Source organism: Triplophysa dalaica, chromosome 9 (genome assembly GCF_015846415.1).
Source record: "Triplophysa dalaica isolate WHDGS20190420 chromosome 9, ASM1584641v1, whole genome shotgun sequence".
Lineage (NCBI taxonomy): Eukaryota > Metazoa > Chordata > Actinopteri > Cypriniformes > Nemacheilidae > Triplophysa > Triplophysa dalaica.
Window position 1 is genome coordinate 15,186,744 of NC_079550.1, and position 27,841 is coordinate 15,214,584.

At 39.5% G+C, this 27,841-nt stretch overlaps 2 protein-coding genes across 4 annotated transcripts; both read left to right on the forward strand.

The window, feature by feature from the left end:
* Nucleotides 1–975: 975 nt before the first annotated feature.
* Nucleotides 976–6,598, forward strand: si:dkey-118k5.3 (NLR family CARD domain-containing protein 3). Its single transcript, XM_056757732.1, has 7 exons — nucleotides 976–3,199; nucleotides 4,092–4,514; nucleotides 4,587–4,673; nucleotides 4,753–4,836; nucleotides 4,931–5,014; nucleotides 5,116–5,199; nucleotides 5,283–6,598. The coding sequence occupies exons 1-7, from the start codon at nucleotides 1,401–1,403 to the stop codon at nucleotides 5,374–5,376; spliced, it is 2,655 nt and encodes an 884-aa protein (XP_056613710.1). The 5' UTR covers nucleotides 976–1,400; the 3' UTR covers nucleotides 5,377–6,598.
* Nucleotides 6,599–8,558: 1,960 nt separating this feature from the next.
* On the forward strand, nucleotides 8,559–27,523 carry slc43a2a (solute carrier family 43 member 2a). 3 transcript variants are annotated; one of them, XM_056756514.1, is made up of 15 exons: nucleotides 8,559–8,760; nucleotides 10,345–10,557; nucleotides 13,867–14,083; nucleotides 14,183–14,238; nucleotides 14,329–14,405; nucleotides 18,789–18,881; nucleotides 18,955–19,088; nucleotides 19,286–19,488; nucleotides 22,159–22,302; nucleotides 22,838–22,855; nucleotides 23,080–23,206; nucleotides 23,338–23,470; nucleotides 23,722–23,795; nucleotides 23,885–24,008; nucleotides 24,821–27,523. In XM_056756514.1, the coding sequence occupies exons 2-15, from the start codon at nucleotides 10,398–10,400 to the stop codon at nucleotides 24,980–24,982; spliced, it is 1,722 nt and encodes a 573-aa protein (XP_056612492.1). In that variant the 5' UTR covers nucleotides 8,559–8,760; nucleotides 10,345–10,397; the 3' UTR covers nucleotides 24,983–27,523. The 3 variants fall into 3 exon arrangements, with proteins under 3 accessions (XP_056612492.1, XP_056612493.1, XP_056612494.1); XM_056756516.1 differs by lacking the exon at nucleotides 8,559–8,760 and adding an exon at nucleotides 11,666–11,823 and having other exon boundaries at nucleotides 10,443–10,557; XM_056756515.1 differs by lacking the exon at nucleotides 22,838–22,855 and having other exon boundaries at nucleotides 8,562–8,760.
* The last annotated feature ends 318 nt before the right edge of the window (nucleotides 27,524–27,841 follow it).

The window sequence follows — 27,841 nt, forward strand, 5'->3', positions numbered from 1 at the left end:
AACGACGACTCGTCCAGGAGGACGTAAAAATCCTAGAAGAGAATATCCGGCCATCGGTTTGTGACCTCAAGCTTAAAAGCACTCGGGTCATGCAGCCGGTGAATAATCCAAAATACACCAGCACTCCACCTCTCAATGGCTAAAAAAAAAGAAATAAAGGTTTTGGAGTGGCCTAGTCAAAGTCCGGACTTAAATCCAATTGAAATGCTGTGGCATGACCTTAAAAAGGCTATTCATGCTCGAAGACCCTCCAATGTGACTGAATTAAAACAATTCTGCAAATAAGAGTCGGCCAAAATACATCCACAGCGATGTATTGTCTATTCCCCTGATAAGTAAAACCATTTAAAAACTGCATTTTCTATTAACTCTTTTCTGTAATATAAAAAATTTGATGATCTGCATCATTTAAGCATGACAAATATGCAAAAAAAATTAAAATCCGGAATGGGGTAAATACTTTTTCACACCACTATATATATATATATATATATAAAACATAACTGGTGAATACAATGGTATTTGTAATGGTTTCCATTACAACTACAATTTTGAACCATGAAATTGTTAGAAAATTTCCTTATGTTGTGTCTTGGGGTTTATCCTGTTGAACAAAGCAGCATATGTTGGTTTGGTGTGTTTTGATGCTGGTTTAAGCTGGTCCATAGTCTTATTTAAACTGGTAAACCAGCATCAAAACCTACCTAACACAGCACATGCTGCTTTTTCATATTCTAGACAGATGTATTGATCCGTCGGATAACACCCCACCAACACAACCCAAAGCATCACAAGTAGAGTCCCAAAGAGATCACACTAGTGTCCATTATTATGACATTAAATACCATTGTAATTTGTTACGGTTACTGTATCTGATATGTCACCTAAACGTTTGAACTTGTAGGGAGAAGTGTGTGTATTTATGAGGGGGTTGATCCCGACCTCGCAGTTGTAAACAGAAACCAGTTACAATAAAGAAGAATATTCAGAGAACTGGGCGGGGATACTTATTTTTGTTTCTTCTATTGCCCAACAAAGTCAAGTGACTCGAGAAGATCGCACAGCCGCCGATCTCTTCGACCATTTGTTACACAGCAGGTATGCTTCAATAGGTTAACTGTTACATACACGCGTACTTCAAATACATTCGTTGCTACTTTATGAATGTTGAATGTCAAAATGATGTTTGTATTCTGCTTTTGAGTAAAAGTTTAGTTTAGTTTGTGATAGTTTCACTTTCGCTGGCATTGAATCAATGGAACTCTACGGAAGTGTGGGAATGGAGCATGTGACTCTCTATGGGAATAAGTAGTTTATCTACGCAATTTCGGTCCTTGTCCGGAACAATCGATACACACATCAAGTAAAAGCGAAAGATTTGAAGGATCGTGTGTTCAGTGATGGCTGATGGGCCATGTAGCTCTGAGATTCAACGGCGACGCGTGGAGCTGGTGGAGAACTGCAGCAAACACCTGACGCGTCTGCTGGACGTGCTTTTTAACGTCGGGGCGATCACTGAGGAAGACGTCAGTCTGGTCGAAGGGTCAGCTCACGGGGGAGAGAGAGAGTGTATGAGAGCCCTTCTTGACGTCCTAAATGGCAGAGGAGAAGAATCATGCCGCGCGTTTCTATACGTGCTTCCATACGTACTGGAAGAAACTCGATTTTTGGGAAAGCCGGGTCAGGCCGAACATATCAAGAAGCATAAGGAAATCCTGGCCAGGCAGAACTGCCTGGTGGATTATCTGACCATCAGAGGTCAAGATTCGGACGAGGAAGAGTGCGGGTGCTTGACCGACATCACATTCTCGAGACAGGCCGGTTATGCCATGCCCTTTCAATACAGGCATGAGGCAGCCGGCGTCGGCGACGGTTTCAGGTCACGTGGGGAAGATGTGGGTAGACAGGATCAGATTTGTGTATTCAGGGATGTGTACAACAATCTGCTGTCAAGCTCGGTGAGTGGTGTGAACATGCTGTCGGGGGTCGCCGGTAGCGGGAAAACCACGGTCGTGAGGCGTCTGGTTCGTGAATGGGCCGCCGAACCCGACTCGACCAAGGTTGTCTTTTCTTTGTCCTTTCGGGAGCTGAACCTCATTAGCCAAGAGCAAAGTTTGGAGGAGATGCTGTCAGACCACTACAGTCACCTAAAACCCATTCTCCACGGGTTGCTGACCTCCGACCCGGCTCAGGTTTTGCTCATCTTAGATGGGCTGGATGAATTCTGTCACCCTCTTAATTTTGAAAACACCCCCAAGTGCTCAGACCCGGAGCGGGTGCAGCCTATACAAGCCATTGTGGTGAATTTAATCAAGGGCAATCTGCTACCGGGCGTATCCATTTTCCTCACCTCCAGGCCTCATGCCGTGTCCAAAGTACCTCCTGTGCTGGTCAGCCAGTTCTACAGTCTGCTGGGTTTCTCGGTAGCTCAACAAAAGCAATACTTTGAGCAGAATTGCAGTTCTCCGGAAGCCGCTGCGGCGGTGTGGGCGTCCGTGTCATCGCATAAGCCCCTTCTCCTTATGTGCCACATTCCTGCGTTCTGTTGGATCGTGTCCACCGCGTTACACGATGGCATCTCGTGTCTTTATAGTGACACCGTGATGCCTGATGTCAGGTCACCAGACAGCTCTCAGAGAATCTCGAAACCGGTCACAGTCACTGAAATATACTGCTGTTTTGTCAAATCCATCTTGCTCTTCCATGTGCAAGGCCGCACTGAGTCCTCCCATCTCACCAGGCTCCAGCACGCCCCTCACGTCCTGTGCGAAACGCAGCCTGTGCTTAAAAGCTTGGGAGCTATGGCCTTCACAAGCCTGCTGGAAAGACGGTTTATCTTTAACAGCTCCGATTTGAGCTCTTTTGATCTGGATAGCACCAAGCTCTCACAGGCATTCCTCATAGAGACATTTAAAGAAGACAGAGCCTCCCTCACTTTTGAAAAGGGCTTCCATTTTGTCCACACCAGTGTGCAAGAGTTCCTCGCTGCCCTCTATTATGTTTTCCAGTCACTCTCAGGTTCAGACCCATTCGCATGCCTCAAAACAAGCACCGGACCCTATTTAACATCAGCGTGTAAGCAAATGGCATCAGCAGCTAGTAAGCTCAGCAGACCACAGCATCTTTTCCGCAGACGTATTAAGAAGGCGCTTCACTGTGGCGAACGGCATCAGTCTGGACACATGGATCTCTTCAGCAGGTACTTAGTACAACTGCACTTTGACTTTTGCATTACAAGTTATGGGTTTTTTTCTGATGCTGAAATACTTTTTTATGCCAGCCTATTGTGCTAGGACAAATGAAAGTAGTCTGATTCCCCAAAAAGTGAACAGTTGGGGTATTATTAAAAAATGAAATGTGCTTTTGTGCATGCCAGTATTCACAAAACCAATGATATGAGGAAGAGACCGTTTTGATATGTAATGGCACAGAGTTACACATTTCGCCTGTACCTACATTCTCACATAGAGTGTCACTATATACTGATACTGACGATAACCATGATATAAAAAATCATGATTAATCATGTTTAAACTACATGTATGATTATATCATAAATAATTCAGTACACATTTCAAATTTAACATTAAGAGTCACAATGTATACAAACTGTCTCTCTGCAACTTTCTCAAACACTTTTGAGTGTGATTCTTCGGTCAAAAAGAGAAAACACAAAATAAAAAATGAATTTGACTGATAGCAGTATTTTTTTAACTTATAGACAAATTTGGTAATTATAAACAACATTGATCCAACGTTGGTCAGGACTGTCCTGTTTCAGTTTTTTAACGCTAGACAAACGTTACCAAAATACAACCAACACTGCATTTACAACTGAATCAAAATGTCAAACGAATATCTCAAAGATTTAATTATATGTAATTTTAAAAATGTTATAACCAAAAGTGCTTTTGGGCCAGTGTTTACATCTTGTAAAATGGTCTATAGATATTGCAATATCATTATCATGAATTCTGTTCATTATAGCCATGTAGTGAAAATCTGATATTCTTATAAACAGGCTTCAATTTTAATAAAATATTCTTTTTATTTCACATTTCATAAATTACATTTTATTTCCGCTCGTGCAGGTTTGTATGTGGCCTATTGGTTCCCACAACACGCTCAATCCTAAACGGATTCTTCCCTGACGAGCCCCGAACGCAACTGCTCCGCTGTCAACCCTCTCTAGACCAGACTCCTGTTTTTCTTCTCCATCTGTTACAAACCCAGCTCCGGAGCACAACCCTCACACCGGAGAGGCAGGTGAATACTTGCCACTGTCTTTATGAGGCCCAAGACCCCGGTTTATCACAACGGCTACAGGGCTGGATGAAAGTCCTTTCACAGCAGACCTCAGATCAGTCGGAGGTGGTAAACAAAGACTGGAGCGAGTTGGCTTTCCTGTTACAGCTGAGCCCAGACCTGCAGGTTCTGAATTTGGACGCTCAGGGTCTCAATGCAGATGGACTATGCAGGCTCCTACCGGTTCTTCCTCTTTTCTCAACAGTCAGGTATGTGCTGTAAATCTGAAGTTAGAATTAACTGTGATTTTGGGATGTTTACTTTGTCTTTTGTATGTATAGCGTGGGACAGAATCCTCTGGGCCCAGAAGGGGCGGCTGTCTTATCCCACGCTCTGAGAAGCCCAGACTGTTGCATTCAGAACTTGTGGTAAGTTTTAATAAAAAAGGAAAAAGTGAGATAGTAAAGATACTACATGCAAAAACTTTTCTTTATTTTTTTATCACAGGGTGGTTAAAACGGCTCTCGGTTGTGAGGGCCTGAAGATCCTTGTAGAAGCGCTGAAAGAAAATCATACTGTGATCGATCTAAGGTGACCTGTAAAAAATAACATCCGATTAATTGAACACAGTACTATTTCTATATCATGCTCCGTGTTTACTCATTTTTTGAACATCTTCTCTTAGAATTGCCATCAATAACATTGGAGATGTTGGAGCTGGACATCTTGCAGAGCTGCTGAGGACAAACCAAACACTGAGAGATATCAGGTGATAAAGACTTGTATTCAACTTAATTGTCTCTGTCATAAGAGCCTATGTAAGGATGATGTAAATTAAGCCTATCAAATCCTTTATTCTCTGTTTTATAGACTGCGTGATAACCTGGTGACTGACAAAGGGGCAGAACTTCTTATGGCAGCCCTTAATGAAAACACTACATTACAGTATCTGTGGTATGAAGCATTATGAATGTATTCAGGTTTCTTCACACAATTATGTACAGTGGGTGCCTTAATGTGTTCTTTTTTTATCACAGGATGTTCGACAACAAGTTTTCCAGAGATGGTGTAAAGAAGCTTCAAGAATTTACAAGAAAGAGACCCAATCTTGAAATTAAAGCTTGTATCTGACAACGGACCAGTAATATTGCGGGATACACTGTCCTTGAAATGTGCTCATTTTAAAATGATTGCGTTGATGAACTTATACCTTCAACATTTTAATGTATACATCATTTTATTGAATCATTGAAAGAGCCATGATACTGCCTTCTAATGGACTACTTATTTGGAAGATTTGTTTACTTTTTACTCTATATGTTTTCAGTAAATATAGGCTTACTGAGAACTGTCTGTGATAGACAGTGGTATTTCCAGCACTTTATACAAATTTTGTTTTTTAATTTTATATAAAAGAGACTGGATAGCATTTATTTTGTAGAAGATGAATGCCAGTGGTTTAGCAAATATGTTACTTCATAACTTCATTACTTCACACATTAGTTTCAAGGTCCCTAAAATGGCTTCCTTATTTCTACAATTCTTGTCTTCTTTCCCTTTTCTGCCATAGTGCCAATATGGCACACTCAAGCTCTGTCATAGTTTATTGCCCATTTTTGAGGGTTATTGCTTCTTTGAAGTAAAAATGTATGTGTAAAATACACAAAAGCAGAGTTTTACATTTTGTTGTAAAACTTTTTCAAACAGTGTGTAAGTGATTCACATGATCAAATCACAGTATGTTTTATTAAATTTAAAGTCCAGTGTGTAATTTTTTGGAGGATCTATTGGCAAAAATGGAATATTATATACATAACTATGTCTTCAGATGTGTAAAAAGACCTTACATAATGAAGCGTTACGTTTTTATTAACTAAGAATCAGCTATTTCTATCTACATACACCACGGATCCCCGTACTTGAAAGTCACCATGTTGTTTCTACAGTAGCCGTAAATGGACAAACTGCTCTACAAAGCGCGTTCCATAAATATGTCGCCTATTTCGACAAAGAAACGAAAACTTGACAACATCTTATTCCTGTGTCAGCCACTGCAGTGCTTCGAAAGGAAGGGGAGGAGAGAGCCGTTGGTTGCAATTCGCAACCTCGCCACTAGATGTCGCTAAATTTCACACACTGGACCTTTAACGGATAAATGTTGTATGTTAATCCTATGTATTTTTTCTCTTTTCTTTTTGTAATTTTACAATAAGCCAAAAAACTGTCTTAAACTGTTACTTTTATAAGTTGAAAAAAAACAATCATCTGTGATATTTGCTAAGTTCAATAAATTTGTAACATAATTTAAACACATTAAATAGCCAATTGTTGTTTAACATTTTTGCAATACATAATGCAAGTCTTCCATTTTGCTTTGGTAATGGAATCTGTTGAATGTCATCCCTGTGCATATGCCTTTTGTCCATTACAGACACCCACTGCCTTAAGGGGAAATACTTCCACTACATATTTGTTCTTATTACGTCTATTATTACGCTTCCAATGTAGAAATCTTGAAAATGTAAGATATTATTGTGAAAGCGTGATTTGTATTATTGCACAATATAGCAAACTGAAAAGAATCATTCTACACTGTGTGAAAAGAGGATAGAAAGTACAACAACGACGGTTTACTGTATAGAGAAGGACCTTCATTGATATCTGCCTCTGCCATCATTCCCTGTTATGCATTTCCCAGTGTGACAGATTTGCAGTTACCCAGTCAGACCAGCAGATGTCGACGTGATGTTTTATGACTCATCAAGAATCCAATGTTGAGTAGACTACAAGGTTTGCAAACTGAAGTCGTATATGCTGGTACACATTATTTATCAGTAAATGAATTATTCTTTATTCCTTTAGTTTTATCTTTTTGAGAAGATCTTCAAAGTTTAAAAAATGATAACTCATAGTTATGTGCTCAAAATTGAAAGAGAAATCGCCATTAAAATTGTTTATGTTACATAACATTTTATCTTTGCCTTAATGTTGTTGTAGTTGCAATGGACACAATAACAAATTATTTTTATTAGCTAATAAATTATATAAAAATGTTTTTATTCCGTATTTTATTTCACAGTTTCGTGTTACCATTCAATGGTCCCACACAAACGGATTACCTGTTCCACATTTGATTTATTGGATGGTGGTCACACTAGTTGTAGATGAAGATACAGATCCGAGACAATAAAATGTGCAATTCCAGCGTTATGGACGTGACATAAAAATGTTCAGAGAATGAATTTGTTACGATTATATTGTAACATCTGTTTATATTTTACTGAACCCTTGTTGAGAGGCTCTAAACATAAAAATGTCAGTCTATGAAAAAATCTATTAAATAAAAGGGAAATAAACAAGAGTTATGGATGTGAAAAAAAAACTTTGTAGGATTTCTGTCAAATAAAATGCACAATCCTGAAGCAATAATACCTTTTGAATAAAGGAGTGATGCCTCTTAATAGAAGATAAAAGAGTAACTTTATATTCATTTTCATGTGTCCATTTATGAGGAATATGTAGCGTTATGGATGTGACAATCCTAAAAATGGTACTTACCTGACTATTATGAAAAATCATTCACAAAAAATAAAACAAATGCTTGACAAATTTGAAGAGAGATCTCACATGGGTATTTGAACCACCACATGTTAAAATCTGTGCTGTTACCATAGCAAAAAACTACTTAAAACCCAACTCTTCTGTGAATACCTGACAGACAAATAATAATAATAAAAACACTAACCCTTTCTCTCAACATGTAGTGGTCTAGCTTTAGTTAAAACCAGTAACTTTGTATTTACACCTATGTATTATGGCTCCTGTATGACATATCGACTGTTGCTCCCTAACTCTTTGTAAGTCGCTTTGGATAAAAGCGTCTGCTAAATGACTAAATGTAAATGTAAAAACCGCTGGTAAAAACTTACTTTTTTCATGGTAAGGTTGACATTTTCACGGATTGCCCAAATGATCTTTTACTCATGTTAACATCACATGGCACGAGAAATTGCATTTGTGATTTATATTCCTCACATGTTAAAGTATGTTTTGGTTAATGTGTCTGGCCCACATCATCAGAGATGTTGAAATCAAGTATGTGTAAGATTCTTTGAATAAGCAAGAATAGGAGATCAGATACTGTAACTTCTAGCCATATTGCACAGCCAACGCACAACGCAGCTCAGATGTTTTGAACATTTGCGACTTATCTTTGCAATGCACTGAGGAAATTTATGAAAACACAATGAGAAATCTTTATATATACTGTATTCGCCTAGCGGTTCTCTGATTGGTGCTCTCATCTCTAGCTCAGGAAGCAGCCAATGGGGAAGTTGGCTTGTTTTTGTGAAGCAAGCGGTGCAAATATAAAATCAGGAATAAGCGATGTTGGAAAATAAATTGATGTATGAACATAAACCAACGAGTGAAATCGGCATCAGGTTGTTCATACCTTACCTGACGTTACTCTGAACGAGCCGAAGCGACGATCTAGAGAAGGATTCTGATAAACAGGTACGTCTTAATAAAAAGGATGCTCTTTTGTAAGTTTACGTGGAAGGCTGTTGATCGTGTATCACCTCAAATGAACAAATGATAAGGAAGCAATCATTTAGTTTGTTGTCAATTTTACACCAACAAATATTATGTTGTTGGTGTAATTGCTGATTAAATTCTTCCCTAATAGACAATATTTTCATCGTTCTTAAATAACTGCATTTTATCATTTCAATACATGTTTTGTTCATTTGAAACCCGAGGCTCAGGGATTCTATATATTGGAGCGAAAGAGCTTTATGCCGCAACTTTGTTTGGTGTCTGTGCGGTGACGTTAAACAGAGCTATAGCAAAATGACAAGATGCAAACAGTACTGTGTTTTTAAATATAAAATATATATCTCGAATAATGACTTTCGTATAAAACATTACGTCTAATCGGATGCTTGCCATTGTTTAACCGGCTCGTATATAACCGTGTTTGGCAGGTTTATATAATGAACAGGGAACAACGTGTACCTTTAATGTAAGGGCTGAATTCATATTGTACTATGGCTAAGTATAGGACAACAGTGTGGATTAGCCTATAACCAGGAAGTGCAGTGATCGCGTCTGTTATTCAGCTCGCAGATCCCTTGCGAACATGTTGTGTACATACAGAACAGCTGAGGAAGGTGGAGGAAGAAGAGGGGCTGCACACACTCCGATCATGCCTGCCTGTCCAGTTCAGACCAGTTTAAGGGCTGCTCGTTTTCCGCAGGATACGGCTTATAATTGACACTTTGGACGGGATGCAAAACCGGGAAATAAAACCCAACGTGCAACAATGCGGCGCGTCTACGTCCAACGCAAACTGTTATATGAAGCCACTGTGAGCTACGGTGTCTTGATTATAAGCAATACATGCAAGATTTTATATTTCATAAAGCAGCAGATTAAATATGATCGTCAATCATGAAAATGATGTCAAATGTCCCCGTTGAATGTCAACCCTGTCTATACGCCCGCTTTCTTAAGGGGAAATACTTGCGTTTATTAGTCTATAACACTTCCAAAGTGGAAATCTTGAAAATGTAAGATATTGCGTAAGCGTTCTTTGTATTGTTGTGTGATTTATTACATCACCGTTGTCAAAAGATTTTTCAATAAGATAATGTAACACAAAACGACTCGCGCCGCGCTGGTTCGAACCGGCTGGATCTTGGTCTCACGTGGAGCGGCGCGCAAAAAACTGTGTAGCGCGGAGCCAATGGAGGAGAAAGCGAGCGTTCGGCAGCCAATGGGAATATAGTGGGCGGGACTAGATTCTGTGAACAACATCCTCTGGGTTTTGTTTATGAGAGGTTATGTTGCAAAGTGAGACAAAGGAAGAAGGTTTGAATGATGTAGGGAGGATTAAAACAATTCGCCTTATGATGTGAAAAAAGTTTGGGTCATGATGTATACAAATATGTTAAATATATTATCCCATGTTTATGTTATACGTGCACATATGTATTGAGTAAATGATATGGACTCATAACCAAATAGTGTTATTAAGTATTCTGCATGAAATGATAATGATCCCTATTACTAATCTCTTCTGTATGATCACTTTTACAGGGTTTACCAAAGTTTAGGGGGATTTCCTCTATTTTAGCAGATCTCCTGCAGTTATGGCTCCCTCGCTGGCCACTGCCTTCTCCAGGCGCTGGTGGATGGCAATTACTGCGGTTATTGAAAGCCTGCTGTTTTCTGCTGTGCTTCTCGGATGGGGCTCGCTGCTCATTATGCTGAAATCAGAGGGCTTCTACTCCTTCCTCTGCATAGAGCCAGGTAAACACAGAGAACCAAAGAAAGATTTATAGAAAATCGCGGAGAAAATAAATACACTACCGGAATCAGATGGTGTGAATAATTGCTTGAGAAAATCAAAGTCGCAGTTTACATGGTCTGGATAATAAAAGTTTGGAATGAGCACGCACATGTCATGTTTCCTCTCAGCTTTTAATAGCCAATGTTTGGCAGCTTGAATCGAATTAAACCCTGACAAAACATGCCCTAAATGTATCATGGAATCCTGATTTGACAAGTCGCCAAATTCGACCTGGAAAATCTCCCTTTCGCAATAGAGGGTGCACTTGGTAACCTCAAAAAGTCCAAAGCAACATGGTTGTTAAATGTTATTGTCTAGCAACTGCGTGATATAATCCACAGCATTTATAAGATTCTGGAACCCCTCACGGACGTGGTGCAGGAATACAGAATCTCATATTAATCATTGAGAGTCACAGCACCTTATTTGGAAACCCTCCTGCCTTGTGTTGCCATTTGCAATTACAAACAGCATCTACAGGATGCTTGGCATCGTAACCGGGGCTTGGGAACTTTGGCAAAAGCGGTCTAGATAATTTAAGGCCTCACCACACATTTGATCTAGAGATAAACAGACCAGATCCGTTTGCAAAGCTTACATAATACGTTAAGGTAACTGCAGCTGTATGTGCTCAACCAGATGTCTTTGTTTTAGCATTGTTTCAATTGAATCGAATAATTGGAAACATTTAAAAGGCAGTGGTACCATATTCATTGTTTAGAAATATATAGCTTCCTGTACATACCTACGAATGCACATTCAATGATACATGCTACTGAGGTTTTTAAAATGTAAAATGATGTTTTTCACCAGCATGTTTTTCAAGTAGGCCTATGTAAATTTCAATGCCAAAGCAGCTTAAAAAAAGACAGGACATCTTCAGGATATATTGTTCACTGAGAAAAGATTGAGATCATGTGTGGCTGTGGGCCATGTATAACATCAGGTTTATGCAAAATACATTTATGTTCAGTATTTGTCTAAATTCAAAATTCAGAGCCTACAATTATGTTGCGTCCTGTCAAGGGGCTGCTGGGAATCTAATGTAGTTGCTAATTTTTATAACAGATACTTGTTGACACTATTTTGAAGTGCCTTTTTCTGGAACGATTCCGCACGTCTTTGGGAAAACACATTTTCTGAAACTGCCAGGCTCCTGACATCTTATGACCCCACCGACATTGGCACAGTGGATACAAGTAAACATCATCGCAGTGATTTAAAGGGTACGTCTGTATGTCCTTCATCAACAGTGTTTGGGACTTTGTGGTCTACACAACAATGTGTGAAGTCTACAATCCAAACACATTGAAATATGTGTTCTCCCCTCACCAAACTTAGTGATAAATTCAGTGGCAACTAGTACAGTATTTTTGGCTTTTTTTCCAATTTTTGTTGATAGGATAGTATGAAGATAGAGTAGAGAGTACACTGCTCCAGCAGTCTTTTACTTCTGCACTTGTCCCCATTTCAGCTGTTGTCAGCATTTAATCAGAGATTCTAGACAAAAGGCTATACATGTCTCATGACAAGAGGATGTAAATGTGGCTCAAGTGTTTGCCCAATGCAGATATGAGAATACTGCACCCTTTCCTCACCTCTTGCTCTATTTTTTTCCCCTGGTCTCAGCTTTCCACATCACATTATCAAGCGGCTGGTTCTCTTTATTCTGCAGGCATGAGGAAACAACGATCAGGAAAATGCTTGTGGGGCAAAATGCTTGGCCTCAAAACATCTGACAAAATTATGACAACTTTGTTCTTCAGTCACGTATTCACTTGTCTTTCCATCCCTCTCTCACTTCTCCATATCTCGAGGAAATGTGAAATCTGGCCTGTGTTATCGACGTTTTTTGTTGTTGAAGACATTTCCGTGTGAGCTTCACCCAGCCTGATCTCAAAGAAATTTGAAATTAGAATTTGGATGATTTGCATGAAATGGAGAAAATGTAGGGCGAGACTTGATTTCCCACATTGAGAACTTATTGGATCTTTTGAAGATGGGCGGTTTTTAACAAAATGGAGCGTGCCATGAAGAAAGCGCCAACCTCGCACCATTCCTAGTGAACGGAAGTAATGAAAAGTCGTTTCGAGTGGGGGAGGAGCTTAACAATTTTGATTAAAATGTATGTGGGCACATGAATTTTTCAAAATAATGAAGTGCACAGATAAGTCACTTATAGAAAAACGCTGCAATATACGATAAAAAATAAGATATATAAATAAATTTTGATTTTATGACGTCTTTAAAATGTATGAATTAGATCAAATGCACATTGGTAATGCATACAAATTTGCCATGAGATTGTGTTGGATTTTCCTTTAAAACTGGGAAAATCCTGAATTTACATGACAAACTATAACTACTACATTAGCTTCGTGAAGATTAGTAAAAGCTGAGGTATGTTTGTATCGGTGTGTAACCTGTAACTTGAGCAAGCCATGAAACCTGTCTGTATTGTCTCAGAATAGCTCCTCCTCAGTTACTCAGCAAAAACATGTGCATCCCTGCAGATGTCTTCTATCTAATAATCAATAAATTTCCTGTATCCCATTCCTTTCAATCTGCTCAGGCCAGCTATGCTTCTCAAACATACTCTTTTGTTTGTTTACTTACATTTGAAAAGAAACAAACAAACAAACCCTTATCCAAAGGCACCACCCTGTCACGGTCAAAACAGCTTCCTCCATATGTCGTAATCTGTACCCACCCCCTATGTTCCCAGCTCAGAACAAGCTATTCAAGAACATGTTCAAGGCTGTTGACTGATATCTTTGAAGTCTCTAAAGAACTGTAGATAAACAACTTTCTTGTATCTTCGAGAAGTGTGACTGGGCTAGTCAAAATAACCATGTCACCTTGGGTAAAACAACAGGGTTAGATGTTAATAGAGCTGCTCGTGCCTCCGTTGTCGGTTCCTTTTTTGGTGCTCCACACTCTTTTGCTATTTTTGCTCGTTGTTTACAAGCCAGTCTGTTTATTTGACCTTTAGCCCAGCTTCCTTACTGATCAGACTGGCTGGAGGTGGTGCTGGCCAATCTGTCTCTCAAAACTCTATCCTGTTTCACTTCCTGGGGTGTCATAATTTGTTTCCTTATTCAGAGCCCTGATCAGTTCATGGGGTTTGTCACAGATAACAATCCGTATCAGGAATATGTGAATTCAGATATTGGCCCTTTTTTTGGTCAGTCATTTGCCTACACATATCTATGGCCCTGATATTTTCATAGACCTAACAGTTGACGTTTCCTTTCTTTCCCAACCTCCAGGTAACAGTACAGGGCAGAATGCATCTGACAATGAAAATAGTACAACAAGCCCGTCAGAGGAGTTTCTTCGGATGAAAGGCTGGCCCATCTGCAAAGAACAAGACGAGATGCTGAACCTGGCGTTCACCATCGGCTCCTTCCTCCTCAGCGCCATAACGCTGCCTCTTGGCATAATCATGGACAAATACGGCCCACGCAAATTGCGTCTGCTCGGCAGGTTAGAGGAACATTGATTTCCTAATACGCTTAATAAAAACGTACTGTAAAGTTTATAGGCACTGCCTCGTAAAAATAACATAAAATCATCTCTTCGTAGTGCCTCCTTTGCTCTCTCCTGCATCCTGATTGCATACGGAGCCAGCAATCCAGGAAGTATGTGAGCACATCTTCTCTAGACCACTATTACAGTTAGGACCAGCCTGACTATGCTCACTAAGACCCCCTTGTAATTCAATTCTTCAGGTCTCTCCATCCTGATCTTTTTCGCCCTGGCGCTGAATGGGTTCGGAGGCATGTGCATGACCTTCACCTCGCTCACGGTAAGCGCTCATGTCCGTCACGGGTGTGATGTCAGAGGTTGAACGGGCCGGTGGGTGTCCCCTGTTATATTTTGAGCAAAAGCCATCTCATGTCGCTGAGCTCAATGCGGTTGAATAATGCAGCTGTGTTCTGCTCTAAAAGACACCACATCATCATTAATTCATCTTCAGAGAGTCTTTATTCATAGTGGCCATTTATAGTATGATGGGTGTGATTTGAATGTCCATTTACCAATATTAAAAAACATATAATAAACCCATTCATACATAAGTGGTATGAATCGACAGAATGATATTGCAATGATATTTGTTTAATTTGCGTTTGATAAAGTCTCACATTGTCAAAACCACCAAACCTTGTTCCAGTTCATTGGGTTCATATTGTGAGTCATCTTCATTGGTGGTTGTGAAAGAGCAGACAGGCAAGACTGAAGTAAACAGGAAGTTGTGCTCATTGGTAGTTCTTCTGTTCTCCTGCTCTGATGTCACAAAAACACCTTGCCAGCATCTAGAGTTCATATATTGAAGAACAGCCATAATCACAACCAGTTCCTTCACTTGTTGATGTTTTCTATGTCAGGTTTTACCTTTACCACATGTTTCGGCCTGTCTGTCCACCCTATGTGTTCTTGCTCCATCCGTTACAAACACTCAAATAAAGAGATAGAGAGAGATAGAGTAGGACAGAAAGAGTGAGAGGACACTGACTTGTGTGCACTGCGGAACAGTACAGACTGTTATCTCAGCTGTTGTGCTCTTATAACCTTTTTCTCAGCTGTTCTGTGTAACTGTGTGTTTTACTCTACTGTTTGACACAGCGAGAGGTTGAACTTATGGTTCTTTCTGTTTGTCATCAATCATGTAGCTTTCCTGCAATAATCTGCGTGCAATTTTTTGTTATAGACATGAAAGACAACTTAAATCATGTGTCTTGTTTAGAAAATGTGCGCTGCAAATTTCGAAAAAGAAGTGGATTTATGATTTTCACCTGGTGGACATAGTGTTCTTACTTCTCTCTCTCTCTCTCTCTCTCTCTCTCTCTCTCTCTCTCTCTTCTCTCTTTCTCTCCCCCATTCTATCTGCATAGTCAGCAGTTCACAGACCAACTGCTAAAAGCGAGTGCTTGAGAGCTTGTGTTTCCCACAACACGCCTTTAATATTTGTCCGGTTAACTGACTCAGCTCTTGCTTTAATGGCTGTGCTGTCCCCAACATCCCCCTCCCATACAACACAAGCAGCATCTCTGCCTCTGATTCACTGACCTCAATCCCTCATCTGTCCATTTCTGCTGTTTTCCTACTCTACCATTTTATCTTGGTCTCACGCTGCGCTCAGATTTGTAAATCTGCAATAAGAGGTCAACAGGTTCAATATGAACTCAAATATGACTCGTCAAACACTGCAACGAAAAAATAAATGAGATTTTTTTAATAGATGCTATGTTGAATAGTACGTATTTCGTTTTTATTTTATTTTTTGAGGTGCAAAATTGCGTGAGATAATATGACTTGTTTACAGAGAATACATTGAAAATTTACCCCATTGGCTCTTTTTTTGTTTGAACCATAAACTAATTACATTTAACGAAACAAAAATATTTTGACGTTAGGGAAATACTGAATAAAACGATTTATGCAGTGAGTTCTTCCAAGACTTGGCCATGCTATGCAATCCACTTTTTTTACAAAATGCCAACACTTCAAGAGAAATGTCAAAGACAAAGTTAGCAATAATATGAAACATAATTGAAAACATAGTTAGATCTCTTGAGCCATTAAAGCTGTAAATATCATGTTCCTCCATTATGCCTGGATCCTCTTTCCCTGTCTCTCTCTCTCTCTCTCTCTCTCTGATACACTAATGCTTTCCTTCCATTTGTTCTTTCAATCCATTTATATCTTTAGGATGCTGAGTCACATGAAGAACGCTATAAAGCAGATGATGATGGTAGAGACAGAGTTTAGACAGTAGTCAGGCATGTTATCTTTATCTGAGAGATGCTTTCGCTTGTCATTCACAATGCTGTGTGTTTTGAAGGTCATTTTAATGCAATCCATACTCCAGTCATTTTATGACCGAACATTTATGTGCGTCAGGGTACGTACGCACCAGCAGTTAATGATCCTGTGGTAACCATGTTTGGAGTTTGCAGTGTCAGGATCCGTCCAGTCTTTGCTAGCTTTGAGCGACTTTCACTTCTGTTTCCTCATGTTCATTTCCTCTTCTCATTGTCGTGCAATCTCCACAGACACACATCAGTGATTCAGTGTGTTTCCTCCCTGGAAAAATGATTTGACAGCTTTCTTTGGTCATATGTTCCTCGAGAAGGCATGAGATAGCAAGACATTTATAATAATAATGGGGTGATTCTTCAGTTATGTCTTTATTTATTTGTTTTCCCAAAACTCCTTATTGACCCAGATCCAGACAGTATCACGTCTGTCAGTCTATCACTATTTGTCGCCAACCTTTAATATTTTTAGCACAAACAGATGAAGGTATATGTGTCATGTGTTATAGGGGAAACTATCTGGTTTAGAGGTTTCTCTATCATAGCTCACAAGATTTCATGAAGTTCTCAGTTGTGTTTTATTTTAAAAGTCCAATGTGTAATTTTTGGGAGGATCTATTGACAGAAATGCAATATAATACACATAAGTATGTCTTCAGAGGTGTGTAAAGACCTATGAAGCGTTGTGTTTTTATGACCTTAGAATGAGCTATTTCTATCTACATACACCGCGGGTCCCCTTACCTGGAATTCAACATTCTACAGTAGCTCTAAACGGACAAACTGCTCTACAGAGCGTGTTTCGAAAATACATTATCTCCTGCGGCTAAGAAGCGAAAGCGTGACTACATCTTAGGGCTGTGTCAATTCACAATCTTACAGGTAGATGTCTCTAATTTTTGACACCGGACCTTTCAGTTTGGGGTTGTAAAACGAATGTAGTTTGACTTCAAATTGAAATCCTCAATAGTATTGATTTAAGATTACAGATTTGGAAAACTTGTTCAGTTTGTGGGGTTTTTGAGATTTCTTAAAAAACTTGAATGGAGAGATTTAGGGATTCTTGGAAACTTGATTTGAAGTCTTTTTCTTTGGCATTTCTTTGCAGAAGAATTTGCTCTCAATGACATCTAAAATAAATAATAAAATATCCTTTTCAAGGATAAACTAAATATATTGATTTTGTATATCTGTGAAAATGCTTGTGTTACACCTTGTCACGTGACCTCGGCCATTCTGCCGAGTGAAGAACACAATGTTGTTGAAACACAGTCTGTACGTCCTGTTACTCAGTTCTGGGAAAGAGCCATTACTCTCCAGTCTGCCCCTCTGACAGCCCATCACATATGTGTAGCTGTGTTCTACCACTGGATCTCTTCTACACTCCATTAGCCAACGTTCTTCCCGAGGCTCTTCAGCCACATGCTTCTGAATGTGGGAGTTATTGTGTGGGTCTTCAGGGATGTTTTGTTTCTGGAATGAACTTTGCTCCAATTAGAAGCAGTGAATGACGTCTGGGTTGCCTTGCCTAAGGAAGGGGCTTCTTTCATTTCTGTCTGTAACAGGCTTTAGTTCTGTTTCCGCGAGACGTTCAGAGGATTCTTGGAAAAATGATGTTCACGGTTTGGGTTTGATTTGTTGAGGAAATGCAATACGGAGGCACTCTAAACTGTCGCAACATACAAGTGGGATTTGTAGAAAATGGAAAATAAGTCCTTTTTAGGTTCAATGAGCTCCAGTGTTAGATAAAAACATTTATTGAAATTAAAACTTATACATTCACTACTCCAAAAATATTTAAATAAATGCATGCATTTTTACATAAAATGATAAAATTTAAGATCAAAGAATGCATAAATGAACATTCAAAACACCCCATTGTACTCTGTGAAACTATAGATACTTTTTTATCCCCTTAGATTGTCTTGTGTTTTCTATCTTTTGGGTTGCCTTCCTGCTGTTGAGTCTCTCTGTGTCTTCTGACAGTTGTTTACTCTGTAAGTATAGTTGAGAACAGCCCGTGCTGTTCCTCCGCCCCTCTGAAGGAAAACGGCATTATGCAAGCGCATCCAGTCTCCCTCACACTTTCTCTTATTGCTAAAAATATTCACAGCATGCAGATGCATTTACAAATGAGCCCCCCTCACCTCCTACATGTTGCTCCCACCGGAGAATATCACTGTTCCCTGATGTAATGTTTACTTTCATACCCTCATCTACATCCGACAGGTCATGTTCATCCGACAGGTCATGTTATTTGTGTTTGTTTATGAGACATTCTGTTCAAAGTTTAAAGAACTGGGTTGTGATATGTACTGCTGAAAGGAATACATTCAATGTACTTGAAATATTGTTTTTATTCTCTTCCTTAGCTTCCCAACATGTTTGGGGATCTCCGATCGACTTTTATTGCACTCATGATTGGCTCGTACGCCTCATCAGCAGTCACCTTCCCTGGAATAAAGGTAAAGATCTGCCCTGTGTTCAACTTTAGGCTGAATTTAAAAATGGGATATTGATAACTGATTGTTTTGACAGGTGATCTATGATCTTGGTATTGACTTTATCACGATCCTGCTGGTGTGGGCTAGCTGTGCCGGTCTGGTCTTCATCAATTGCTTCTTCAACTGGCCGCTCGAACCCTTTCCTGGACCAGAGGACATGGATTACACGTATGTACAGTAATTCTGTGTTTCTGCATACAGGTTCAAATGACACCTGAGATCTTTTGGCCAGCTATGTAATGTCTTTGTGTTGCTTTGTTAACTAAAAATAATCAGAATATGTCTATGTAATTTAAGAATGAGGTTTTGTTATGTTGCACCTTAATTCACCTTATTGTCCATCTTTCACATCGCCCCTCCAACAGCGTGAAGATCAAGTTCAGCTGGCTGGGCTTTGACCATAAGATCACAGGGAAACAGTTCTACAGGCAGGTGACCACGGTGGGTCGGAGGTTGAGTGTGGGCAATTCCATGAAAAACCAACCTAAACAGCTGGCCACGCAGGAGGGCAATAAACTCTGCCTATCCACCCTTGATCTAGAGGTCCAGTGCAAACCAGAAGAGGAATGTGAGTGTCATACTTTCCCTTTTTACATTAAACATGCACATTTTACGAACCATCTGAACAGTGGAGGGTCACAGATTAATATTCAGGACTAAACCAATGCAATCAAGGGAAAGATCATGCAATAAATATTGTTTAACATTCTGAAGTTTATAATTCTGAAAACCAGTGATAATGGAGGGTTGCACGGTCATGAGTTCCCAGGAAATGCATAGGTTGAAAACCTTGAATGCAAATGAAAACAGGTGTACCGTACAGCATCACATTAAATCATACTTGAAGACAATGACCTGTAGTTTCTTTCAAAGGAATGGCAATAGGTTAGAGAGGATTTCAGACAGTGAAATTTTCCTATTGTAGATGGAATTCACTGAAGGCAGCATGATTCTGCTCTTTAATATCCGTTCCAGGTTCATATCATAGTCTGAGATACAGAACCAGACAGTTATGAATGTTCTAAAGATAATCTGATTATCGGTTTGGAATGGATTAGACTACTGAATGTCATCAGTAGTTTATTGAGGTGATTATAGACAGTATACTGTTTTCTGAAAATCTCAGACCGCATCAAAAAAATATAATTAAACAAAGACATTAACCTAAAGGATCAAATATGAGTATTTGTATAAACCTGTGGCACTTTAAATGCACGCTGTTATTAAAGAAATCACAAATATTACGATTAATAATTATACGTTTTTTCAATGACCATTCACTCTTGACTTTCGTACCGATGACTTTTAGCTTCTGTTTAAATGAGAGAATTATGCCACCTAATGTTTTGAAGGCACTGAGAAGGTCCAGTGTGTATTTTTGTGGCGGATGTATAGACAGAAATGCAATATAATATACATAACTATGTCTTCATAGGTGTATAAAGACCTTACAAAATGAAGCGTTATGATTTTATTACCTTACAATGAGCAATATTTCTATATACATACACAAATACTTGCATGGCAGTAGCCCTAAACAGACAAACTGCTCTACAGAGCGTGTTTCGTAAATACGTTATCTCCTTAGGCAAAGGAATGATAGCGTAACGAGATCTTAGTCTTATGTCAGCCACCGTTCTGTTTCGAAAGGGAGAGGTGGAGTGAGCCCCTGGTTGCAATTCGCAACCTCACCCCTAGATGCCGCTAAATGTCATACACTGGACCTTTAAATTCGAGAGACTTAAATAATCATGCATATTTTGGAAAGAGCAGAACACAGAGATACTTTGCTCTTGCCAATGTACAAAATCATCCCCCTCGCTGCGCACCCCAGGCATCCAGACATGCAGGGAATATACAGTCTGACACAAGAGTGTCTTAATGAACTATTCTAATGAAAAAATCCTTTAATGTGCTTGGGGATTCCTTCATTAGCTTTAGTCAGCAGGGATCCCCCGGTTCTGAGTTTGGGAATGTATGGCCTCTGTACACTCACACATGCTGTTTGCACTTTGCCTCTACTAACCCAAATCTGTGCCGAGCAATTATTCCAAATTCGTCTCAAACATGTCAGAATAATGATGGGGGCCCACTGGCCCTTTTTAGGGTTCCGTCACTCTCAGTGGGGTATCCCCATCATCCGCTTTTATAGCCACCGAAGCGTGCAATCGGATCAGACCGTGTTCCTAAAAGACCCACGGCACCGGGGTACATCCGTAGCTAAAAACAGTCGGGGCAAAAGAGGTGGCCGTGGAGGGGGCGGATAGCACTGTGGGGCAGCTTAAGAGACGCAGCTGGAGTTGAAGCGGTGTGTTGTGGGAGGTTTGTGAAAGAAAGTTTGATGCTCATCTCTTCTAACTGTCTTACAGGGTGCTAATGCCTTTACCACTACATGCTTCCATTACCATAGTAATGTCAAGCGGTGAGTGGTTTGAATTGGAATAATTAGGTCTGTTTGTGCCCGTGCATGTTCTTATAAGGATGTCAGATGTATTGAGGTCAGATTCTTGAAGTACCAGGTAATAAACACTGAGTACAGCTGGAATGGTCACCATAAAGAACTTTCCGGTGCTGGTTGGTGGACGACCGTGTGTATTTACTGCATCAGGATTAGTGGATCATTAACAAATCCGGACCCGGAGTTACTTTGCCTAGCATTGACTCGTTGCCTGGCCATTCAAGCATGTGTCGAATATTTTCCATTTGAACAGGTACCGGTTCTTAAGTGCTATCGCTCATGCAGGTGTTTTAAGGATGTGGGTTTGCTGTGATTTTCCATGAAAGATTTGTTAGGAATTGCCACTTTAAAGCACTTTTTAGTTGGAAGCAGTCCTTTTAAGGATAGTTCACTCATCATTATGTACTCAACCCTTATTTCAGTCCAAACCTGTACGACTTTCTTCTGCAGAACACAAGAGAAATATTTGAAGAATGTTGGTAACCGAACAACACTAGCCGCCATTAGTTTTCATGGTATTGGAACAAGACCAAGTAGACATTTCTTAAAATATCTTCATTTGTGTTCCACTAAAGAAAGAGTCATATATACAGGTTTTGAAGAGAGTGAGTAAATTATGACAGAAATGTTATATTTGGGTGACCAGCTGTTAATACAGCTATTTGCATTCACGCCCACTCAATGACAAAATCAATTGAGAAATTTAATTTCTGAGCAAATAAGCCCCACCCATATGACAAATACTGTTTAAAATAATGTGCTTTTGTTGTCTCTCTTCAGCCCAGTCCTTCATGAAGAGCATCTTCAGCCCCATATTCATGCTCAGCCTCATCACAATGTGCGTGACTCAGCTCAGACTCATCTTCTACATGGGGGCCATGAACAATATCCTAGAATCTCTTGCTGGTGGAGACCTAAACAAAGGTGTGTACCTCACTCAACATTTCTGTATGTACTCTATATGTGGGCTATAGGTTGTACAAATGTATAGAAAGGATTCTCGAAATGCCACCAAACAGGAAGTCTAATGCTATGGGCCTCGAGCTTGAAAATACACTGCAATTGTCTTTTGCTGTGTTGCTTATTGTCACCAATATGGAATTCCTCTTATGAGATTTTATAGACAGTTTCAGTGGCAACAACAGAAACGTTATGTGGCACAAAATTAATTTCCGGTAGACCTCCGCAAAGAATCAATAACTGTTTAGTATTCTTAATTGAATTGAATACAGTTAATATACAATAAAATATTAACATCAATCAATATTAATGTACATTTTATAAAAAATAAAAAGTAACATTATAAGCAAACCCAGACCGGAAGTTAACATCGTGCCAGACGCGTGCGTCAGATGAAACTGTCTATAATGACTCTATAAGATGTCAAACGCTGTGATTGGCTGCCTAACTTAATCATTTGCCTCCTGTCTGTTTTTCCTGCTGCTTGGTGTCTTTTCAGTGGAGAGAATGGAAATGGGTAAGACCGTTGGCAAAATACGATGCATTCTTGTATCCTCTTTCACCTTCACTTGACATTGATTCTTGTTGTCTCGTAAAAGCATGAGCCGAGCACTGGGTGCCCTGAGATCGCGTGATGCATCAAAGTCAGCGCGCAGCATCGTATCCATCTAATAATTCACCCGTCCACCTCTGCTTGGATACTTGTCGAAACGATGTTTAAACTCGACATTTTTCTTCCAGTGAGCACGTACACATCTATCTTCGGGGTGCTGCAGTTACTCTGCCTCATGACGGCCCCTGTGATTGGTTGCATTATGGACTGGAGGCTCAAAGAGTGCGAGGACGGTAATGAGAAACACGTGGCGAAGTGAGTCTAATCATAAGCTTGATACATCATGTTGGCACTTAGCGCAAAACAATCCACCCTGTAATTATAATCTGATGATCAGCCTGATGTGGCGTTACATCATCGTGATGCGTTCATGACTCATTCTTTAGGGAACCTGCTCAACCAAAGACACGTGACAAACAGATCCAGAAGATCACCAATGCCACCCGTGCGTTCATCTTCACTAACCTGCTGATGGTCGGCTTTGGGGTGACCTGCCTGGTGCCCAACCTTCCTCTACAGGTAACTTAGAGCTATCCGCAGAACGACATTCTGCCTAATGGAGAAAGTGGTGCATAGCCGCTCACATGTTACTGCAGATGGGATTTTGAGCTGTAGCGCAGCAGTGCCCCACTGTGGTACGATCACGACATTATTTCAAAGCCAGTTATTCATTATTTATTCTTTACAAAGAGCATGTAGTCTAGACTCTAGAGGAACATGTTTTGCTTCAGTAAAACTGTATTATAGTGCATTTCTTGTTTTCCTTCTAGATTTTGTCATTTGTGCTGCACACCATCGTGAGAGGGTTTATTCACTCTGCAGTAGGAGGGTTGTACGCTGCAGTGTAAGTGTAATTTATTATTTATCATGGAGTTTTAATATTTGGTGTTGTTATGAGTCAGGATTAAAGAAATTTGTTCTTTATGGGCGCAGATACCCCTCCTCTCAGTTTGGCAGTCTGACGGGAATGCAGTCTCTTATTAGTGCACTTTTCGCATTACTGCAGCAGCCTCTGTTCATGGCCATGATGGGGCCGCTGGATGGAGATCCACTTTGGGTGAGGACACACACAAACACGCACACACACACACACACACACACACACAAACACGCACACACACACTGGTTCAATTGAAATGTGTTTGTAATTTATAGTAGTTCAACCAGAAATGATAAAGGTTGTTTACGTGTTCTACAACAGCATGGCTTTCATTCTTCCATGAACACAAAGTCAATATTTTTATTGCATTCATCCATGCAGCAAAAGCCTATAGTGACCAGGAGCTGTCAAGCTTCAATAAGGACAAGACGTCCCGTAATGCTGTGTGCTTTTCTGTAGGCATATGATAACTTTGCATGATCAAAAGATAAACAAACTTAAGTTACATGGGTGTGGACCAACATCAAAGTAGCCAAAATTGATGTCCTACTTTGGACAATTGACATCTACGCTCTTTATTGAAATATATTATTTAAGATGTTGTGTTAATGTTTCATTCGTGTGTTTGCAGTATAAAATAAAACTTAGGAAAAAAATACACACAACACAAAGTTTATATTGACATTACCCGATTTGTTTAAATATTTAAGATTTTTTTTATTGAATTTAGATTTTCAAACAATAGAACATATAAAATAATTATATAACTGAATGCATTTTTATTTAATTATTATTTATAATTGTATTTTAATTTATATTTTCAAACAATAGAACTCAGTAGTGTTTTTGTCTATGCGTCCATGCATCTCATATGTTAATGGTTTAATCTACCCTAAATTAACCATTAAAAGCAAATATTGTGCAATGTGCCCCTCCGGATATCACTCTTGGTCACTGTATTTATACATTCAATGTGTCTTTTTGTGTAGGTGAACGTGGGCTTACTGGTCCTGAGCATGTTGGGATTCTGCCTGCCCAGCTATCTTCTGTGCTTTGGCAGGCAGCTGCGCAGACAGAAGAAGGAACGCGAAGAAGACCCCAAGATCTACGTCCAGATCAACAACAGCGCCAACGCAGAGGCCTTCGTCTGAATCTGATGCGCAGACGACAGCAGTCCGCTACAGAGAGCAGGAGGAAGGGGGGAAGAAGGGAGAGAGGACTTAAAGTCACTAGAGGAGTGAGAATATCTCCCTGTTTCCTCTATCCGACTCCAAGCACGACACTTGCATTGACACACACACATCTTCAACAGGCACAGTAACAGCCAAAGCGACCCAGAGTTTCACACCGTGCCACAAAAACACACGTTTACTTCCTAGAAATGGATTGAAGGAACACTGTGAAGGCTAGCAAGACACGCCCTCTTTTATCTCATGCAGACGGCACACCAATGAAAACAATGCCCTTGTGTTGAAAACAGACAAAGATAACATCTAGACTTGATGTACTGCCTGACAAGAAAAGAAAAGGGGGACATTACCCTTATCCTTTTCATGGTGATATTTTCTTACTTTTTTGTTGTTGTAGAAAGGTGATACAAAAGACAAAGCATTCAAATCATCAGGTGTGAGGTCATCCTGACTGTTCTTCAGCACGGTATTACATATGTATCACTAGTGTTAGCTTTATGGCCAGTATTCAAGCTTATTTCTAACAAAGAATTATGCACCCAAATTTAAATGAACTCATATATTTAGTCAGTATGAGGACTCACAATGCATCTGAAATGGAAGATGAAAGCATCTCGTTTTCTTTTCTTTCATCAGATGAGCTCAACACTAATAAGTGCAAACCCCAGCAGACAGTGACAAGCGTCTGTAAGAATTAACTCAACCTTCAAACAGAAAACTCTGCACATTTTCTTAAGTGTAGAGGGCTGTGTTAAAATTTCTGGGAAGGTCATGGAGGGACCTTAGTAGACCCCCTACATCACGGATCTCCAAACAGATTTCCTGGTTGTCTCATTGCATGTGTGCAGTCTGCAATGAGAGACTGCCCCGTAGACACAGATTCATTGATGTGAATGCCCGAACGCCAGATTTCACATCTTAATCTCATATGCCAGCATGGGCATGAACATGCAGCTTTTTCTAAAGTGGGCTGACTTTCAAAACATGGCTATTAATAAACACAATTGTTCTTTGAGATTTTGATATCTTTTGCTTGGCATGTGACGCTTGATTCAGTAGAAAGATATTGAACATTTCAGTCCATTCAGAATGTTACAGAAGTCTTGTGGGTCTAGATAAAGACTGGATTTGGGATACGCATCTCATTTAGTTCGCAAGTGACGGATCTTCACCAGCAATTGATCATACCATTTACCCGAAAGTGTTTCCTATTCTAGTTACCTATACTGTACAACTGGCTGGGCTTCACTCAAACACAAAACAGTGTGTCCGTATAACGTTGAATGACTTTCTTTGTTTCAATTCAAACAATCAGGGTGTTCCTTAAAAGTATTGATTCGTTTAAGATTCCTTCAACAAGTAGAGAAAGAGATTAGGGTAAATCATAAATGCCATTTTCTTATTTATCTTGCACTATAGTAAATATGGATTTACAGTTATAGGTGCTTACGTTTGCCATTACAGTGTTTTCTGTTTCAACCTCATGCACACACAAAACAGTATTTTAGCCATACCATGTACGCGATTGTTGTGTATGATCTCAATAGTTCTGGTGTGATTACAGTTTATTTAAGGTGCTTAAGCATCAGGAAAACAACAGTTTTCTGTATTGCTCAAGGCAAGCAGTGGCCGTTTAGTTGCCCCATAACTGTACTGTAGATGATGAAAAGAGCTTGAATTTAATTGATAAAGGGAGATTTTTGAGACATGCTCTCTTTGGGTAATCCATGTTCTTGTAGCTAATGATGGATATTTGCAGTCAGCGTTGTGTACATCACAAAATATATTTTTAGCAAATTCATTTCATGGAAACAAAAAAGCATTCCGGAAAGTTTGTATTCGGAGGCATACCAAGTCTTCTTTTTTATATATACAAGCACCAACAAACGCACAGTTGCTATTGTCGCCATCAAGAGGAACACCTGCCCTCTTTGTTTCAGTTTGTGTGAATATTTTGTCAGAGCTGAAGCTTGAGGTGTCCTGGATGGACTGCATTGGCTTTAACATGAAATTGCAAGTGAATACCACTCAGATGCAGTACTGTATTACGCATAATGAATGTTTGCCCTCCGAATGAGAGAAGTAGCACTTTTTTTCTCACTGCCATACCTTAAATTTTCATTTATTTCAATACTACCATGTTTTTTTGTTTTTATTCCCCATTGTATGTTTATTATTGAGGATACTGTCTATACAGAGATGAGTGCAGGAGTCTGGTGCAAAGATCAGATGCAACGCAAATGCTTTCTCACTGAATTTTATTGTATCACTTATTGTTGACTATTTTGTTGATTTTTCTTTTTGAACACATGTTTTCTTGTTATATGTATTACTTTTTCACTTTCGTGAGTGTTTAAATATTGTATTTCACTTTTGGGTTACTTTTATCGCTCTATAGCAACTGATGACTTTTTTTTTATTTGAACAATTGTACCAATAATTACAGGTAGGGGCCTATCAGATATGTGAAAATGAAATAAAATCAGATTCATTTGTATGAAATGTTAGTTTGTGCATTTTTAGTCCACGATAAAACAATATAGTTAATGGTAGTACACAAATCAAGATGACAGTTCACCTGATGGCGTATAATGAATTTCGGTTACGTTTTTTTGTTGGCTAAACACTACTAGATTGGAATTTGAAATTTTAAGATGCATTATTTAACTGTACGGCAGTGTGACTTTATTTTCAGAACAAGGTCTAAGACTTAAAAGCCAGAAGATAATGTGATTTTTTTATGGAAAATATAATCATCAAAATAACGCAGAACAGAACATTCCAAGGACACAAAGAATGATATTACAGCACACGTACAGA

What these genes read in the sequence shown, in the direction of transcription:
- si:dkey-118k5.3 (XM_056757732.1), top strand. Translation starts at nt 1,401, where the DNA reads ATGGCTGATGGGCCATGTAGCTCTGAGATTCAACGGCGACGCGTGGAG. An exon ending in CACATGGATCTCTTCAGCAG is followed by an intron (nt 3,200 to 4,091) that starts GTACTTAGTACA and finishes CCGCTCGTGCAG; the next exon opens with GTTTGTATGTGGCCTATTGG. An exon ending in CCTCTTTTCTCAACAGTCAG is followed by an intron (nt 4,515 to 4,586) that starts GTATGTGCTGTA and finishes TTGTATGTATAG; the next exon opens with CGTGGGACAGAATCCTCTGG.
- slc43a2a (XM_056756514.1), top strand. Translation starts at nt 10,398, where the DNA reads ATGGCTCCCTCGCTGGCCACTGCCTTCTCCAGGCGCTGGTGGATGGCA. An exon ending in GTGCAAACCAGAAGAGGAAT is followed by an intron (nt 19,489 to 22,158) that starts GTGAGTGTCATA and finishes GTCTCTCTTCAG; the next exon opens with CCCAGTCCTTCATGAAGAGC. An exon ending in TGGATGGAGATCCACTTTGG is followed by an intron (nt 24,009 to 24,820) that starts GTGAGGACACAC and finishes CTTTTTGTGTAG; the next exon opens with GTGAACGTGGGCTTACTGGT.